Here is a 19990-nt window from a genome sequence, read left to right as displayed (position 1 = left end):
TTGATTTTCCCCACATTAAAAATTGGGCTTATGTATAACTCTGCCTTCATAAAGAAGACAAGTAAATAATTATGATCATGAGTTCAAGCATTCATGCCACTAGCTGTGATCATCTTGCTCACTGTGCCAATCCAAAGTTGTCGTCTGATCCAATCAGCCCTATAACAAAGGAACTTTTCCTTAAAAACAAAAACTGTAAGCCTAATTTATAAACAAATAATGTTTTTTGGGAGGGTGGGGTTGGGCAGGGTATTATAAGTGATACTTGCTTCCCCAAGGTCGAATGGCAAACTTGTAGAATGAATTTTGCTTAGCCAAACTAAAACACATGTCCAATTACATAATCCTTTGACTAACAGCCCCAATGGACCCAACCTGTCCACTGGTCGAACTGCTTGTCAGCTCTTTGGAAAATCAACTCTTGTCTCAACCATTCAGCTCTAACTCCCTTTCTTACTTCTCCTTTTCCTCTGGAGGGCTGACTAATCACTTCCTTTTTCCATATCCTAGAATGTTTTCACTCCTAACTGATTCTTTTTATTAATGGTCACTATTCAGACATCCAGAGGGTTTTTTACTCAAGATACCCACCGGAGATAATATCTAGATAGTCTCTCAATTCATTGGGGCTCTACAAAGGCCGATCACAGTGTGATGTTCTTATTCAATGGCGTTTTTTTTTTAACAAAGAATATCTCTTGGATGGTCTGACTCTGGCCAGAGATATTTTCAGTTCTCTGTGCCATCCCCCTCTTCCCTTGACTAAGCATCTATCACTGCAATTTCTGCCATTCATATGCATCGGCAAAACATGCAGTGTATGTTTACATAATGACTAATCTATTTAAACAAAAGGATTTCATCTAAAGAATTCTACATATTTTTTTACTTTCTCACAATAGTAATACATTATAATTTGACTAACTGTAGAATATTGAATTTTCTTATCAGACAAATGTTTGATTATTTAGAAGTTCTCAATTTTATCGCAGTGAGTTAAGGCAGAGGTCTCCAAACTGCCACCTGCAGGCCAGATCCGGCCTACCAAAATCTTTAATCCGGCCCATGCAGCTGTTATGGAAAACATAAAAATATTTCTGTAAAATTATTTAAAAAAAATGAAAATGTGTGAAAATAGGGTAGTGGTTTTTCTTTTTGTTTGGAGAATGATTAAAAATAAGATTTTGGAGAACCAGTTTCACTAAAAAGCAAAACTAATGAACAAAGCAGTATAAAACATGTTTAGGTCATTTTTTTTTTTTTTTTAATTGATAAATAAAGACAACAATATGCAGTCCCTTCCCCCATTCAGCACCGTTCAAAGACTATGGAGATGTTAAGTTTGTGTTGAACAAAGATAGCGGCATAGTTCAGATCAGTAACCAAGATGGTGACCAAGAATCCAATGCGGTCCGTGGCGTAGTTAACCTCTAAGTTCTGAGATATTGTGTTGAACAAAGATGGCGACGTAGTTCAGATCAGTAACCAAGATAGCGGCCAAGAATTAAATGTGGTCTGTGACATAGTAAACGGTGAACTGATTGAATCCAAAATTCGACAATTTCTATAATAATTTTGGGACGTTTTCATTGGTTGTTTAGCACAGCCGTTGGTTATAAAAATGATTGGCGAATCCATTCGTCTCATACCCCCATTACGAGTCAAAAACATTTTACAGGAGACCTCTGAGTTAAGGGATGAAAGCTGATTTTTGGATGAATCGCACATCAGGAGAGAATATTCGAAATCATTCCTGGTTCAAGTAATGAAGACATGCAATAGGAAACAGAAAATGCCAGATTGAGAGAGTACAGCTTTAATGTGATTCACAAACAAATCTATATCATGTTAACTCTGCCTGTCTTTGCCCCCAGTCTCCTTCCCTCCCTCTCTCTCTTTCTCTCCCTGCCTGTCATTGAAGATGTCTAGTCATAAAATTGTTAATAATATACAAAAGAATTTTACTGTATATAGATAGAAATACAGCAAATGTTAGTGTTTTTAAAGCTGTACTGTTTGTTCATTTGTTAGTTTTTTTACTAAAACTTGCTGTGTAATATAATCTTACTAACACTCAAGTAATTAATATGTAATTATTGCAAAATATATGCCTTATTGGTTTATTCCAATCGTCACTAGTTTTATGCTTCTATACTTTGTCATGCTTCATATTGTCAACAGTCAGACATGGTATTCTCTTACCTCCTCCTCCTCTCTCAGCAAGATGTGACACAAATTTATTTTTATTAGGTGGGTGGGGGCACTCAAGATCAGTTGTAAAAATACCTTGAAAGCCTCCTCTGTATTATTTTACAAGAAGCAGTCAATAAACTTATCCAAACCTTTTGTGTCATAGCACGGCCACCGAGAGTAAGAAGGCCTGTTAACTGAACAATGTCTGCAGGCAATGTAGGTAAGATTTTTCAGACCCTCAGTACTATATGAGGGCCATTTGAAAAAGAGCAATAAAACATTTTTAAAAAGAAAAAGGAACACAGTTCGATTACTACTTAAACTGAACTTTATTCAATATAAAATTTAAACATTATCTATGTAAAATTAAGTAATTTTAAAGCAATATACAATTTAATACTGATAAAACTGAATTATGAATTTAGGGGACAAACAATTAAAGAAACATTAAACAAATATTTTTTGCCCTTCAGAACAAGATCAGTGTAGTATCTGTTTTGATGCTACACTTTACCTTTTATGTCTTCGGTCGGTGGAGGAGAAATCTTTCATGACTGAGATTATTTTTGTTCCTATCCAGAGTGCCTCTTATTGGGAGGCTGGATTTTGCCCACAAGATTATATGTTGAAATATTTAAATAACTATTACTTTAAATACAGAAATTATATTTAAAGTTTTGGTTTTCTGTTCTTCTATGTCCATTTTTTTCCCCATGTTTTTCATCAAAATGTGTAGCATATTAGTTGTCTCACAAGCCATCATCAGTGATTGCTCACTGGCAGTAACCTGTGGTGTTCCCTGGAGACCAAGTGACAAGTCTCCCCAGATTTCCAGTGTTCTCCACCTTTGACCACTTGTGCAGATGATTGCATGTTATCGCAACAGCCGTTGTCACTGATTTCTCGTTGGTATCGGCCATTGGTGTTTCCTGGGGTTTGGGTGACAAAATGCCTCCCCAAGGTACCAGATTTGAACTGCACACTTCCAGTGGAGATTTGGTCAGTACTCTCTCACCTCGGTCTTTCTATCCTCCCTGACCCTTCACAACTAGTTGGTGTGGTGTGGCACCAGTCGATGTCATCTACACCAGTTTTTTTTATTATTATTACTATTATTATTATGATAATAATAAGGGTGCTTGTGCAGTGTATGCACGTGTATTTTAAATATTATTTTCAAGTTAAGGTTTGTATTACTGTACACATAGATTCGAAAAAGTTGTCAAAAAACAAATATATCACAAATAAATGTTATCAAAGGCAAGATAAGTTACTCTTCTACCTATCTGGGAAGGTTTTTAGTGGTTTTACTCACGTGTAATCGCTTCGAAAATCATACAAATGTTTATCAATATATTTTAAAAAGAAAAATGTCAGCATGTTTGTAACTTATTGATAACATTTGTTATATATTTGTTTTTTGACAACTTTTTCGAATCTATGTGTACAGTAAAACAAACTCATTATGTAAATTATTTACAGTTAAAATGTTATAAAAAAACAAAAAATTGAAGTTTTAAATATATTTTGAAGAAATAAATTACGCCCAGTGCTAAAATATTGATAATTCACCAATCGTAAAAAAAAAATTAAAAAAAAAAACACTGCCGTGAAAAATGCTTACTTTAAAATATTTGAAAATACTCAGTGAAAAGTTTTATTTATTATTAAAAGAACGGACTGAAAAATATTATATAAAAATTGGGGATGGTATTACTGTACACATAGATTCGAAAAAGTTGTCACAAAACAAATATATAACAAATTAGGCACCGCCAAAACTGGGGGGGGGGCAGGTAAGTACTTTTTGACGGACCGTCTTTTTAAAAATCTACCAAAAATCAGGTAATTATCCAATCAATACGAAATTTTCAGCGATTATTAAGAGGAGAATGAACTTTATAACAGTGTACTTATTTTTCATAAACAATATTTATATATATATATTTTTTTTTTTTTTTTTGCTTACAACCCCCCCCCCCCTTGTTTTGAGGGGCTTCCAAATATGCTTAAAATAATCATCTGAAACTGAACAAAACATTATGTTGTTGTAAGGGACGGGATTATAGATTAAAAAAAAAAAACTTGTTTACATACCTTATTTTGATGTCTGAATATCAGAACTTCGATTGTGTTTAATTATCCCGCTTTTGAGTTTTGAAGTGTGAAATTCTGTGAATATACTAAGTAAAATAATTAATTTAAGTTAAGCAAAGCAAAAAAAAAATTTTTTTTTAATATTTATACGAAAAAAGCCATTTTAAAAGCTTTGATAAATAAATTAACAATTTCTTTTTAGCGAGCCGAATAATGCATGACCATTATTAAACAGGGCATGCTTTGAAGAATCGATAATAAAAAAAATTCGATAAATATTGTGCCCTTTGTGTTAAAAATATAATTATTTTTTCGATCAAGTTTGGAAACGTTTGCCGCCTTTTCGACTACGGTGGACCAAACGTGCTGAAATAATTTTTTTTATTCTGCTTTAAATTGCCCCCCTCCCCATTTTGGAGAGCCTGGCCCCCACACACATACACATTAAAAACCACTCATACAAATGGTCACCCATCTGGTACTGGCCAGCCTCAGTGTTAATACATACATTGAAATTTTCGTCACTGAAAAATAAGGTTTTTTCTTTTTTGGCTTTTTGGTCTTCCGTAGTTTCCTTTTTATCAAGTACAAATGTAAACAGTAATCAAATCGACTCGAAGTAACTGGTTGCCTATATGAATAAGTGGAATTATTTGAAATCCAGGTACTTATATTATATTTTTGCATATTCTCATAGAAAATCACCCTAAATCTTAGTTTGACAAGAAATAAACAAATTAATTCTTTCAAAAACCTTTTTTTTTTTTTTTTTAACTATTTATATACGTTTTTTGTGCAAAACACCAATTGTTAACTTTTGGGGAAAATTTAACATTTAAAATTTAATTAAAAATAGTAGAAAAAGTTTTACATTATTCTGCTTTCTATATGATAAAATTCAGGGTTTTATCTTTCTGGAAAAAAAAAGTTACTCAGAAATAATGAATTTTAATAAATGTAATTTTGTTTTAAAAAAACAATAACTTGATTTTTCGGCCATTTTTGGCAGTGCCTATAACAAATAAATGTTATCAAAGGCAAGATAAGTTACTTTTCTACCTAACTGGATATGTTTTCAGTGTTTTTATTTAATGTAACATGTTTATCCAGCTCGAAAAACATACTGTGTTTACCGATGTATTCGAAAATTCAAAATGGCGCCCGACTCTCTCTTTAACACGGTAAGTTTGGAAAAAGGTGCTGTAAATATAAAACTAGACAAAATACTGTTAGAAACTCGCTCAATATATATTACCGTGATATAGGTTGACATATATTCGGTGTTTTTTAATAGTATTTTGTCTAGTTTATTATCTATGACACCTTTTCCCAAACTTACCGTGTTAAAGAGAGAGTCGCGCGCCATTTTGAATTTTCCAACACATCGGTAAACAATGTATGTTTTTCAAGCTGAATAAACATGTTACATTGAATAAAAACCCGAAAAATATATCTAGTTTAGTAGAAAAGTAACTTATCTTGCTTTTGATAACATTTATTTGTTATATATTTGTTTTTTGACGACTTTTTCGAATCTGTGTGCAGTAATACAAACCCAAAAATTGTTTGTTTTGCAGTAAAAAAAAAATAAATAAATAAAATGAAATATTCGACTTTCTCCAATAAAAATAAAAGTTCAAACACGAATTCACTTATGATATTTTGATTAAAATTATCCCAAATGTGCAATTATAATAATTATTTTCCGAATGGAGAATTGTTCTTTTTCTTTAGAACATACATGGACAATTGGTAACACATATTGGTAGCCATATTTTTTTATGCCTGTTAGCATGGCCACATGGTTGAATACCGGAATCTGTCTATATCTACAACTTAATTAGGAAGTGATGTTACGCTGTCATATACATCGGCCTTCTTTCTCGGTAGCCACGGTTATAGTGACGGTACACTTATACAAGTGCCCTATTTACCTGTATTCACATAACCTTTTAGCTTATATCTGAACTTATTCATCCATAGATACTGTGTTAAATGTGTCTTTATACCCTTTAAAATACTACATTTTTCAAATTTTTTTTCTTTTTTTCCTCTTCTTAATGAGAGGTTTTGCTGGTTAAGTCTGTCAAGCTTCAGTTTGAAATAGACTTTCCAAAGATAAGAGCACATATTGAATATTAAATGAATGACTCTTAAGAATGTCCATTGTTATTTCTTTGATTAAATATGTCCCACTTTTCAAATGCAATGACCTGGCTGCTTTCTTTTTGTAATTTTTATTAGAAACTGTCACCAAACTTATGAAAATATATGAAAAAAAAAAAAAACGTTGCTATGAAGCTTGTGAATTAGATAAAGCTGTCCTCACTAAAAAAAAAAATGAGGATATTTTGCTTCTAAAACAATGCCTATCCATATATTTTGAATGTTTTTGTTTGTTTTTTTACAAAGAATTCACCACTTATCAAGGCCCAGACGCCACTTGAGGATAAGGGTTAATGAGTGTACAGTAGTCAATGCGAAAATGCCGTAGTAATCGTTAGTAGTGGAGATTGGGTAAATTGGATCACTTGAGGGGACAGCTCATCAAGAACTTGTTTACATTGGACTTGAAGAGGATCATATTGTAGTCAGCTGGAAAGCGGAACAGTTGCACAGGCATGCAGTACTAATAAACAAGTTTTGTTCATGGAATCTACATTTAGGTTAATGATTATATTAATCAAAATTGTGTGACCATTTCTCGTGTGTCTTTCCTCAAACAGCTAGCCTTTTGAATTTCCTCCCTGTTCCTTGTTTCCCTGACTCTACTAACATGCCGAAATTTAAATGTAATGTGAATAAAGATTTGGCTGTATTCTCATTTAGAATGCCCCTCTGGATATGACCTCTAATTCATAGTAGCAATGTTCCTTGTTTGGAGTGAATAAGTGTACTCTAGTGGACAAATATAATTTATTGATTAATAATTTAAAAAAAAATCATCTGAAATAAAACATAAACAAAAAAAAAGAACCTAAGTGAATTGCGACTTAAGTCATTATAATAAAATGTATGGGTGAACTTAATATAATGGCTAGTATTATTTAATATTAGGTTCTTATAAATGATAGTCTGAGATTTGGTTACAGACATTAAGATAAAATGGTCATTATATAGTATTTCTGTTTTTAATGTGATCTACAGCTTTGACTTCACAACCACTGCAACAGATGGCCAAGAGGATTTATGTATTAAGTAGGCAAATATTCAGCCTTTTAAAATTAAAAATTTGTAAGTGAAATTTGTCTTGTATTTTTTTTAATTAAAACATGAATTTGGTCTGATAGAGATTTACTCCAAAACTTGCAAAACTCCTCACTTGCCAAAAGTAAAAAAAAAAAAAAATAGTGAAGATTTGTTTAAACTATGACGTAATAAATAAAATAAATTGCACAGCCAAATAAACTGCAATTTGGTATTGATTGCATTGTTTTGCTGGTATCCAAAATGTATATCAAATGATGAAAACAACATTCTTTTGAAGCCTCAATTTGGGAGATTTGAGGAGTGTGGAGTCATCCCTCACTACTCCCCTCAGTTCAACTCTCTTCCAAATTAGTAGTACCTTTTAGAGTCCTAGAGTTTATTTTTCTTTTTTTTTTTTTATAGAAATCGCTCCAGACAAGTTATGAAGCCACTTGATGCAAGGAGCTAAAAAATCTTTTGAAATACTACTTCTAGGTTAAAAACTATCCAATGATAAGTGTTAAATGGGTAGATTCCCACCCAGAAAACAGTAATTATTTCTCCTTTGTCATCTATGAGTGAAATAGAATTTCTTTGTGTATTCTGAGATGAGAAAATGAGTGAATTGTTTTTATTTCTCTTTTTATTATAGAATCATGAGAACAAAAATGTTTTTTTTTTTTTAATAGCATTACAGTTATGAAAACAGGGAATAACAGCTTTACTTATGATTTAAATTCATCCTTGCTTTTAATTAAAACAACAAAAAAGAACTTATAATTAATTCACAAATCAGACAAAGCATCTTGAAGGCTGGATTTGGCACATGGGCTGTAGTTTTGTGACTCCAAATCATCTGCCAATGCTAATATCATCTATGTATTTTAGTATTGGGTTGATTAATCGGAATCTTGAATAAAAAAAAAATCAAAGCTTTCAAGATTATCGGAATCAGTATCAAAATCGGAAAAATTTATGCCTTTTAATTAGTTTTATTTGATTTTGTTTAAAACAAAATCTTCCACTGCTGGTCGTAATGATAAAATAATAAATATTTATTGATTTTAAACTACCAGTAAAACTAAAATTGATACAAATAGACCTTTAGTGTTTAGAAAAGACTCTTAGAGTCCACCTCAGCATCTCATGAAACAAAGCCAAACGAAAAACAATGGAATGAACAGCAGAAATCATCGCCTACAGGCATCCAGTGTTTTGTTCAAGCTATCTCTTTTATTTTATCTTTTATTACACCATTTTGGCACAAATGGCATAATAAAAGATAAAATAAAAGGTAATTGCAACTTCTCTTCCAATTTTCAGATTTTTTAATCATGCCCATATGCATTTCATTTTCTTTTGGTGGATTTATAGTTGCTACTTCTTCTAATGAGTTATGGGCAAAATAGATTCATTGATTGAGATAATAATTAAATGAATGATTTTGTGCTATGAAACAGTTGCTGTCAAGAATTGTAAATGTCAACTGAATTAAAGGAATAAATTGTAAGATGGTCAACATCATGAAATTTGGAATATAGACTTTTGTCATTTGTCTGTATACACACACACACACACACACACACATATATATATATATATATATATATATATATATATAGTGTGTGATTCAGATGTAACTAAATTTAATTTCTTTTTTTCTTCCCTTGAATTAGGTACCAATGACAATCAATGAAAATTCCTATGAACAACCAACTTTGACAGAAGAACCATCATGGCATGACCTAAGTGACAGTTCTGATAGTGGGGTTCATGGTAAGCAGATCTTTGTGAAATCACGTCTCCAGTCCAACTTTTTAAAATGCTTCAGGTGTATTCAATTAAAGTATAAGTAAAAAGAACGGTAATGACATTTTTTCTTTTACAGGATATTCACATTTTTGCATAGCTAAGAAAAAGCTATTATAAATCCCAAGTAAGAACAGTAATCCTTTATTTTTTATAAATAAATATAAATATACTTAGTTAACTATAACTTAAATATAAATATACTTAGTTAACTCAACACTGAAGTAAACTCTTGTTTAAATAAACACTTGCTAGTTTCACATCTGTAATTTTTAAAAACGAGTGTAAAACTAAAAACTTATGGAACCAAGCATAAATATAAAACCGAAAGAAAACTTTTTCTTCAAAACAATTTTATTCTAATGATTGATAGAATTTCAAGTTTTGCAGTTAGCCTGTTCCTGTATTGGAATGAACCATAAATGTTTTTCTGAGCATTGGGTGCAGGGCGAAACATTGAGGGGATTTGTAACAGTGATTGTAACTGTTCAAAAATTGTTTAGTTTAAATTTTAAACTGAATTGTTATTAGTAGGTATCCCAAACCAAAATTTTATTTTTATCATATCTAAAAAAAAGTAATGTGGGCATGTAGATTTTTGTAAACCATTTACAAAAATACCAAATTTATTTTGGTAGGTCAATTAGCCATCAAGTTATGATCATTCAAAGTTTGTCGGAAAGTTGAAATTTGCTATCGTGGCCGAGAAGCCAAATTTCATAGTCTATAACTAAAAATGTAAGCTACTAACAAGTGAAAAATCCTTATAAATGTAATGTCATCTTGTAGTAGATGAAAATTAATACAAATTTAGGCAATAAATATTAGATGAAACCAACTTAAACACTAGGCAAAATCCCTCTATCAACGCGAAAACAGTGAAAATACGACACGGAAAGGCAACTTTAACTATTCATATCAATTTCATTTTAATAGCTAATGTATTGAATCTTCTTAGTATGATTCAAAACACATTAGAGATCAAGATAATTCTTTCTTTTAATTATAAAATTGATATAACCACTCAATTGTAGACCATGTAAAAGCAGTCAAACAGGCAATTTTGTAAAAAGGGCAAAAAAGGTTAAAAAAATGAGTCAAAAGTATACATTACTGAAATTGCTGTAAAAATGTAACCATTGAAGTTAGAAGCTTGAAACTTTGCAACTTTACTAATTTTGGGGTGAGGAATTCAAAAAAATGGTTGCCTTGTTTCTAATAACAAAACTTTTTGCCACAGAAATACTTTTACTTTGGGAAATTTAAACTCGCCAAAAAAGCACTGACGACAATAATATTTAGAAATTTTTTATACAAAAAAAATGGCACAAATCATTTCCTCAAAGAATTCCCCATTAAATACACCTTTACAGTCAGATTTTAATAACAACTGGGGATTGTTGATCCAGCATTCTAAACTTAGAGCCATTTTCTGTATATAGTGATGGAAGTCAACATACTGAACAGTGCTGTTAACAAGTTTCCAGAAAGGTTTGGTCAAATTAATGTTCAGCAAACCAACTGCAGCAAGTAGGGAAGTAGTCTCTCATCAGAAATGTCAGCCAAAACACTGTAATTTCATATTGCAAGATGTTGCAAACACAGATAAAAATAATTTTATGTGCTCTTTATGGTGATATATTGCCAGGGCATTTTCAAATAGAGAATTTAACCTATTTGCCCGATAACTTGTGATTTGAGATTGGTACTCTTCTTTGCTGCAGAATGCTAGCCATTCTGTCCTGCAACCACTTTTATTGTTTATGAGTGTATGTACGGGTGACGGCAAAAAAAAAAAAATTAATATGCGTTCTGTCACAATTTCTGTTAATGCTGACATAAAAAGTTTTTATGTAATTATTTTCAAATTTTAGGACAAAATAATTTAATATATTTGCTAATATATAGCCTTGGATCTGAGTTTTTATATTTAATCAGTTTTTTTTCTACAAAGCGTAAATGTTGACATGTTTTACGAATCCAAAACAAAGAAACAAAAAATTAGTAAATAAATAATGAGGTTTGTATTACTGTACACATAGATTCGAAAAAGTTGTCAAAAAAACAAATATATAACAAATAAATGTTATCAAAGGCAAGATAAGTTACTTTTCTACCAAACTGGATATATTTTTCGTGTTTTTATTCAAGGTAACACGTTTATTCAGTTTGAAAACCATACAGTGTTTACCGATGTATTGGAACATTCAAGATGGAGTTTGATTCTCTCTTTAACACAGTAAGTTTGGAAAAAGATGTTATAAATAAAAAACCGGATAAAATACTGTTAAAAACTCGCTCAATATATGTTACCATGACATAGGTTGACATATATTCGGCGGGTTTTTAATAGTATTTTGTATAGTTTTTTATTTATAACACCTTTTTCCAAACTTACGGTGTTAAAGAGGGTGTGAGACGCCATCTTGAATTTTCGAATACATCGGTAAACACTGTATGTTTTTCGAGCTGAATAAATATGTTACAGTGAATAAAAACACAAAAAATATATCCAGTTTGGTAGAAAAGTAACTTATCTTGCCTTTGATAACATTTATTTGTTATATATTTGTTTTTTGACAACTTTTTCGAATCTGTGTACAGTAATACAAACCCAAATAATGCTTATTTTAAGTAATTTATTTTAAATAATTTTTTTTTAATTCTCTTTTTTTTTTTCATAATTAAAAAAAACTTATGTTTCTGAACAATAACAAAAACATACTTTATCGTCATAAGTCACTAGCCAAACGTTTTGTTTATGGAATTTAATTAAAATAATTTAACAATGCTAAAGTTTATCCAACCGAAAAAAAATAAAAGTTTCCGTCAGTCCCACACAACTAAAAATGTTTTGTACACGGTTTTATTAATTAATTTAATTAAACTAATCTAACAATGCTGAAGTTTATCCAACCGTAACCGAAGGAGAAAGCGATGAAAGAACATATGAAAGTTTGAAAAAAAACTATAGAAAATAAACTGGCATTATTTTTTAAATTGTAAATTTTCATTTTTTTTAATGACGTTCTAAAAATATTAATTAAAAAAATATCTTTCTATAACTTTTAAATAATAAAGAAAAAACAAACTCACCTAAGAACTTTGGTAAGTCCATAGTGAAACAGTTGTTTGTTTATGTTTTTCCTTCAGTCAGTCAGTACGTTGTGCTGCTGTGTGGCTACTGGCTAGCTGACAGTTGATAATTGGTCTCTCTGGCATTAAGTTGAAAATCTCTGTAGGTACCCCAACTTTTATTAGTGTGCACTCCTTGATTTATGGGGCCATAAACATGACACCAACAGATTATTAAAGAGGAGATATTCCTCTACAGAACGATGCCTTTTTCGGAATTCTTACTATAAAATTTCTTTCATGTTTCTTTCACTGAAGTTTTCAAGTTGGATTTTTATTTAGAAAAACCACTTATAACCTTTTAATAACCTCACCATGTTATTAAGTGACCTTTTTTCTTTAAAATGATACCATTTTTATATACTTAGAGACTCACAATATGAAGTGCAACAAATTTGAAAAACATCAACATTTTTTTGTGTAAAAAATAAAGCGACATTTACCAAAATTAGAGGCATAACTTGAAAAATCCTGAAAAAAAAACTATTAAAGACACAAGAAAAAGAATTATATATCTATAAAGACAAAAGATTAAATTTTATTTAAATCAAAACCATATCAAAATAACCCAAAAAACAAACGAGATATCGCAAGTTGAAGTTAAGGGAAATTTTACTTTATTTACTAGTTTTCACACCTAAACTAGGCCAGTTTGGGATACCTATTATTAGTAAACATTTGCTCGTTCTTCTTTACAACAAATTATTCATTTAGTTTAGGCCACGATTCCGATAGTTAGAGCTGCCGACTGTCAACACGACAGTTGTAGATTCGATTCACGGCTGGGGAAAGGTGTATGTCTAGCCGCACTGATGAGTTGTGATACAACAAAACAGTACTGTAAAACAAATCACCCTATGCTGGATCTCAAGCCATATTGGCATTGTAGGAAACAAAAGCTGACCTAGCCATTAACGAATCACTTAACCTGGAAAGATCCAACATAAAAATCCCCTACACTGACTTTAAACCAACTGTAAACCTATGCATCAAAAGAAAATGGCAACAACAATGGAGCACTTATACAAAAAACAAGCTACAAGAAATCAAACCCACACTTGGAGAATGGAGTCCCAAATCCAAACTAAACCGGAAAGAAGAGGTGATCATTACAAGAATAAGAACAGGGCACACAAATATCACTCATTCATTCCTATTGAAAGGAGAAAACCTACCTAAATGCTTAACTTGCTAAGAAAACTACACAGTTAAATATTTTCTAATGAACTGCATCGACCTAGCTCCCTTAAGCCAAAAACATTTCAGCACTAACAACATTAAAGATCTCTTTGAAAATATAAATGAAAAAATAATTCTAAATTACTTGAAAGAAGTAAATCTCTTCTCCAAAATATAAATCTACCTTATAAAAAAAAAATTTTTTTCACCCCCAATTCTTTTACAAAACTTCCAAACTCACCTCGATATACTGGAAAGTAAAGAATACCTAGTCTATTATGACAAATCCCTCCCATTAAACAAAAAAAAAAAAACCACTTATTTGACCTTAAATGACCATGCAGATGTTGATAAGCCAATAAACCGAACAATCAATCATTTAGTTTAAATGTAACTACAGTGTTAGACAAAATATTAAATTTTGTTGAATTATTCAAATAAGAAATAAAAGAATAAGCTATGGAGTTATTATTATTAATCATTATTATTTGAATATGTAATTAGATTTACAAATCTTCATATAAAGAATAAGCTATGGAGTTATTATTAATCATTATTGTTTGAATGTAATTAGATGTACAAATCTTCATATAAAGAATAAGCTATGGAGTTATTATTATTAATCATTATTATTTGAATGTGTAATTAGATTTACAAATTAATTAAATGTAATGAATCTATATATCTATGTAGCAGAATTAGCAGTAACAAAAATGAGAAATAGAGAGCTTACCTCGAATACGTCTGTTTTGGGCTGAGCGAAAGAGAGAGTTCCAAGATGGCGTCCATGGGCTTTTATTAGCGTTTACCCAATGTAAGTCAAGCCCAAGCGGTTTGCCACGCACCACCAACACATCGATTCTGGCAGACACACCTTCCTCAGTGGACACAGAGACCGCTCGAACACCGCAGCACGCATAGGACATTCCACCAATCATTGACGCATACGTGACTGATGTAGGTTTGAAAACACTTTTTAAAGATCGTGTGAAGCTGGCCTAATGGTTAGCATACTTGACTCACTGTCTTTTGGTTTCAATCTTAGCTCGGGTATTTCTTTTTTTACTGACAAGAAATGAACTGTTTAGAAAAAAACATACTCACATGCAGATGTCACAGTTTTTTTCCGTGTTTTTTTTTTTTTTTTTTTTTTTTTTTAAGGAATTTAATACTACATTTAATACCTATGGAATTTCTGTTGATAATAAATAAAAAATCTGCATTAATTAAAATAATATTTATGCCTATTTTATGACTGGGCAATGCCAGATGGCCTGCTAGTATATAATAAATATATAAATATAATTATTAAAAATTATTAAAAAAATTAACCATGTTCATAGAATATTTGTGTAAAAAAGATGTCTATTTCAAGTGAATAACTTATTCTGTTTGTTTTTCATTCTGTAGATGGTCATAATGTTGGAACATTGCCATCAGTTTGGAATCTTGGTGTTTCTTCAGCAAGTAAGTATTATCATTCTGTGATTAAAAGATCTGTTGAAAAAAAACAAATCTTATTCCAGCATTTGTTAAGAACTTATTTTGTTTCAGTTTTCTATTACAAAATCTAGTGAATATTGCAAGTGATATCTATAATAGGCCTGGCAACTTTCCAACTAGATTCATGACTGGTGGGCTGGCTGATTATCTTATCGCAATAAAATAAGAATTTTTTTTTTTCATCTTCTGTAATAAATTTAAAAACTCGTACACAAAATCCAGAAAACATTTGCAAAGCTTGTCAAAATAAGATTTCTAAGATTCATTGGTTTTCTGTTTTTTTTTGTTTGTTTTTTTTTCTTGAATCATGTTCAAACTTTATTGATAAACGATTTTGTAAAATGTTGAACTTGTTTTCTAATATATTGTTGTGGAACCAATAATGATCTCAGCCTCACATATCAAAAAATAAATGCAAGTGATTCATGACAACCAAGAATAACAAAATTATCCATGCTTGTTTTTATCAAAAGATGTGAAATGCTACAATGTAATTGTCTTGCTGACCTGGATTCAAGGAGCTGATACAAAGATTTGATTCAAATAATCATGTTAGTAGCTGTCTAGCCCATTGGTTATTATTGTTCTTAAAATGATAGTTTATTGTATGTAAATTGATAATTAGTTTTAGGAAATAAATGTTGTTGTTACAAAAGGAGTTATTGTTCTATGTTCCTTGCGACATAGACTGCATACAACGTGTGGGTTCCATGTGTAAATGTGTACTACGTAAACATTATAATGCACAAGCACCAAATCCTGTTTCAGGTTCAAGTGTGACAGAGGGACTGAATTTATATATGTTATTTTGAACATAAACATGACAGATTATTTACACATGCAACTGGAAACAACTTGTGAATTTAATATTCCCTAGAGACTTCCTCCTTTAGAAGAAGCTGTTTCAACTTACCTGGGATGAATATTGCACCAGATGTACATTAAATGGCTATTTATATATCTAATATTTTATTTTAAATTAATATGATGAGAATTTTGTATCTGTTTGTTTGTGTAGGAGAGAGAGAGAGAGAGAGATAGAGGGACTCCTCATCATCTCTGGCGGGTTGCCCGGACCAAATTGAGTCTTTCCCTCCACATGTCTCTATTTTCCATGGCCTTAGGAAGATTTTTCAGTTGTAAGCCAGGGTTTTTTTGTCAATGATTTTTGTGTACGACTTGGCAAGTCTTCATACTTTAGCGGTTCTGTGTTTAGGATCCCACAATACCACAAGCAATGGTGAAATGCTGAATTTGCAGCAGGGTGGATGTGAATAAGCAGCAATTTAATGATTTTCAGCAATTGCTAATTGTTTTTTTTTTTTAATTTTATTTTATTTACAGGAATCACTCATCAGAATCCAATTCCAAGTTTAGAATCGTTTTATTCTGATGGTTCTGCCTCCGAATTTCTCGTTAAACAAGAACCCATATCACCAGTTTCTTCTGGATCAGATTCTGGAATTGAGTGTCATCAACTCGTAAGTACAAATAATAAAAAACGTTTCTTTTATTTCCTATTTAAATGGCTGTTAAATATGAAAACGATCTAAATATTGGGATTTGAGTTTGAAGTTTAGACTGATGAAAGGTTCCCTCTACCTTTCAAAGGCTAATTAGTGATGTTTCATGCACTACATCAGTCCCAGTGTTGACGGCTTGAAGGTCCGCCATTGGCCAAAAATGGTGTACTAAAAATGAAAGTTTTAATGGTTTATTGCATCTCAAGATAATTACTGGTATACTGTTTGTACATAGATGTTCTAAAAAAATTCAAAATGTTTTTTTAATGTAATTTTCTATAGATCGTATTGTCAAATTATACACACAGGTAAAATAAATGCATACAAAGCTGATTCTATTATTATTATTATTATTATTCACATTAGTTTCCGAAATTCTTTCTTGAGTGGGTGGTTGTCCAGAATTCCACTTATAAAACAAAAATAGAGAAAAATCACATAATTGATTAAGTAGCTTTATTTTTATAAAGAAAAGTATTTCAAAATAATTTTTAGCAATTAATGAGAAATCGTAGGCATTACAAGGCTGATCTCCCAAGTTTTAATTATTTTGGAGTTATCTGTCTTTGTTTCTTCAAGATGGCAGTCCCTTTTTGCTTGCACATAAAAATTTGATTTTCTTAGTTAAAATAAGACTACTTGAACAATTATAAATTCATTTTGGGAATATATCTTCATTCCGTTATGAGTATGTACAACCCTTGAAAGAATCGGATACTTATAGGAGAGATCATGTGAAAGTTGTCAACATTCCTAACTGAAAGTGATACTATGGAACAAACTGGATTCAAATTTCCATTACCTCCTATACACACTGGATAGAGATTATTTCATCATAGTGTCCCATCACTCAGTCACATGCACAGAGGGTGTAGATTTCTTTTACATGTTCATCATATCACAAGTTTTCACTTTTTTAAAAATAAGTTTCTTACGTCTTAGATGGAGGTTTTCTTTTCAGGCAGTCATAGCTTCCAACTTTAATTTATTTTAAAACTAGCGAGGGGTACTCGGCGTTGTCCGGGTGTTTGGAGGTGAGGTGGGAGGGGGGGGGGTAAAAAAAAAAAAGTAAGTATGAGGATCAAACCCGAACCGTTGAGGCAAAGTTGTAAATTAAAATGTGAAAAAAAAAACGTGCAACGTTAACCATTGCCCCACCGCGAGATGCGAACGGAAACACGTTTGAATTTATTTAATTACTTGGATTTGGCAGGTGCCCGTTTTAATGAGTTAATGATGTCAAGTTTGACTGCGGGATAGTATTCATTTACTGCGGAACGCTTTTTTTTTATTTTTATTTTCCCAAGATATTATAGGAAAAAGACTAACCCACATGCGGCGAGCGACAAATGTTGAATATTTATCTTCCCGAAATCGAGCAAATTAAATAGACAGGCGAGCTTTGTTGTTAACTGTGAGATATTACGATTTATATGTTATATAAAAAGTTTTAAAAGGTTGTGAACCGACAGACCGCTTTTCTGAAAAAAACCTTTTGTAGGCATACAGAAAAAGCTAACACACATACATACATACATCCATACATTTTCGCTTTTATATTTATAAATGACTATATTTTGGATGAAAAAGATTAATTTTAAAATAAATTCAAATTGGAAACTATTACTGTTTGGAAACAAAACTTCTATCTAAGATGTAAGAAACTTATTTAAAAATGTTTTTCTTTTAATAATTGTGAACAGATTATTTTAGTGGCTAATCAATAGTAAAATAAAGAAATAATTTGAAAAAAAATTGTAATCCAAAGGTTTTAACGGTGGGTGATTTTCACCAGTTTTGCAAAATAACCTAAAAACAGTTCATATACCATAAAATGGAAAAATCAAACAAAATTAATTTTAATAAAACATGTATAAATACATTTGAAGCCAAAACTGCAAGGCGAAATTTTTTATAAAATAAACAGGTGTTTATTTTTAAAGAAATATATTTTGGAGTAAGACTCCTTTATCAATCTTTTTTTTTTTTCTCTTCCTCGACATGATGTAGTGGAAGATAGTTCGATGAAGAGTCCACGTGATGTTATTAACTGCAGGGTTTTTATGAAGCCGGATAGGTGACGCGTGGTCACGCATTTTGAAAATCTGGGTAGTTATTTTTGTGTATATCCATTAGTAAAAAAATAACTACCCAAAATTATTTTTTTTTTTAAATTGAGATAAGCAAGTAGTTATATTCATAATCATGATGTTACTTATTATTGTATTTTTTTTATTCAATTTTGCTTTCTTTCTGTAGGTTACTGTACAAAGCCCTGCCGATTCAGACCTGAAATCAGAACCCCGGGATTTTGTGCTCTCCCTTGGAGACCATGTCACTACCATCAGTTCTCCAGTATATCATCCTACTAACAACACTGCTATAGTGACTAGTGCCCCAATAATTCAATTGGTTCAAAGCCACATTCCTGCAAATCTGGCATCTTGTATAACTCCTATTTCATCTCCAGCCATTGTCACATCAACAAATATAAAAAGTATTGTGAACTCTAAAATAAAAATTCAGCCCAAATTGACATTGGGTAAAGGATCAAATAGTCTGAACAAATCGAGTAAGTACAGACACAGTTTTGTCACGTGGGATTCTTTCTCCTCCATTTTTATCATGTGTTAATGCTATCAGTTTTCACCAATATGAGTTCTCTATTAACTTATGCAAATCACTACATAAACTATTAAATATTGTTGCTTATGCAGTTTAGCAAAGACATTAAAAAAAATGAAGATAAAGAAAAATCTTTATTATGTACATGCCCGTTATGGAATGAAGTTATCATAAAATAATATTGTTCTCATTTGATTAAGTAGGTTTCTTTTTTTTTTTTTACAGAGGAAAATAAAATTTTAGTGATAATAATTGCAACGGAACCATGTTGGCAATTTCATTCGTGAGTAGAGGGGGTGAGCAGGGGGGACATAACTCTATCTGATTATTGAAGTTTATCAAAACACATGAAGTTCTGATTTTTGTGAGACGGTTTTATGAAAGAAAAATAAAAGCAGAAAAAAGAATATTTAAAATTATTAAGAACTGTAAAAATAATCTTGTCAAATTTTGACAAACTTCAAGAATTAGATGGAGTTATCTTCTCTGGCACTCTCCTTGTAGCTGGAATTGCCAACACGGCTCCATCACAATCACTGTCACTAAAATTTAATTTTCCTCTGTAAAAAAAAAACAAACTACTTGATCAAATTAAGTAATTTTTGGCAGACATTTAGGAAATTGACCTCCACTTCTAAATTCCACAATATAAACTTTGTCTTTTTTCATGTTAATCTCATCAATTACAAATCTTCAGATAAAAAAAAAAAATATTTGAAAAAAATATTTTTTATGAC

At 31.1% G+C, this 19990-nt stretch overlaps 1 protein-coding gene across 2 annotated transcripts in view; it reads left to right on the top strand.

Annotated features, from left to right (window-relative positions):
• The window catches only part of LOC145292087 (cyclic AMP-dependent transcription factor ATF-6 alpha-like), a 169730-nt gene that overhangs the window by 93025 nt on the left and 56715 nt on the right, over positions 1-19990 (top strand). For both annotated transcript variants that reach the window (XR_013869546.1, XM_080138163.1), the window contains exons 3-6: positions 9156-9255; positions 15013-15069; positions 16450-16586; positions 18888-19200. Coding sequence is in view for 1 of the 2 variants with exons in the window: in XM_080138163.1 (XP_079994289.1) it covers positions 9156-9255; positions 15013-15069; positions 16450-16586; positions 18888-19200 (607 nt within the window). In the remaining variant the exon portion in view is untranslated. The remainder of the gene's footprint in view (positions 1-9155; positions 9256-15012; positions 15070-16449; positions 16587-18887; positions 19201-19990) is intronic.

This window comes from Euprymna scolopes, chromosome 13, assembly GCF_053919585.1.
Source record: "Euprymna scolopes isolate OS-2025 chromosome 13, ASM5391958v1, whole genome shotgun sequence".
Taxonomy (NCBI): domain Eukaryota; kingdom Metazoa; phylum Mollusca; class Cephalopoda; order Sepiida; family Sepiolidae; genus Euprymna; species Euprymna scolopes.
Note: the sequence above shows the minus strand (reverse complement) of the source record. Positions and strands in the feature narration are given on the sequence as shown.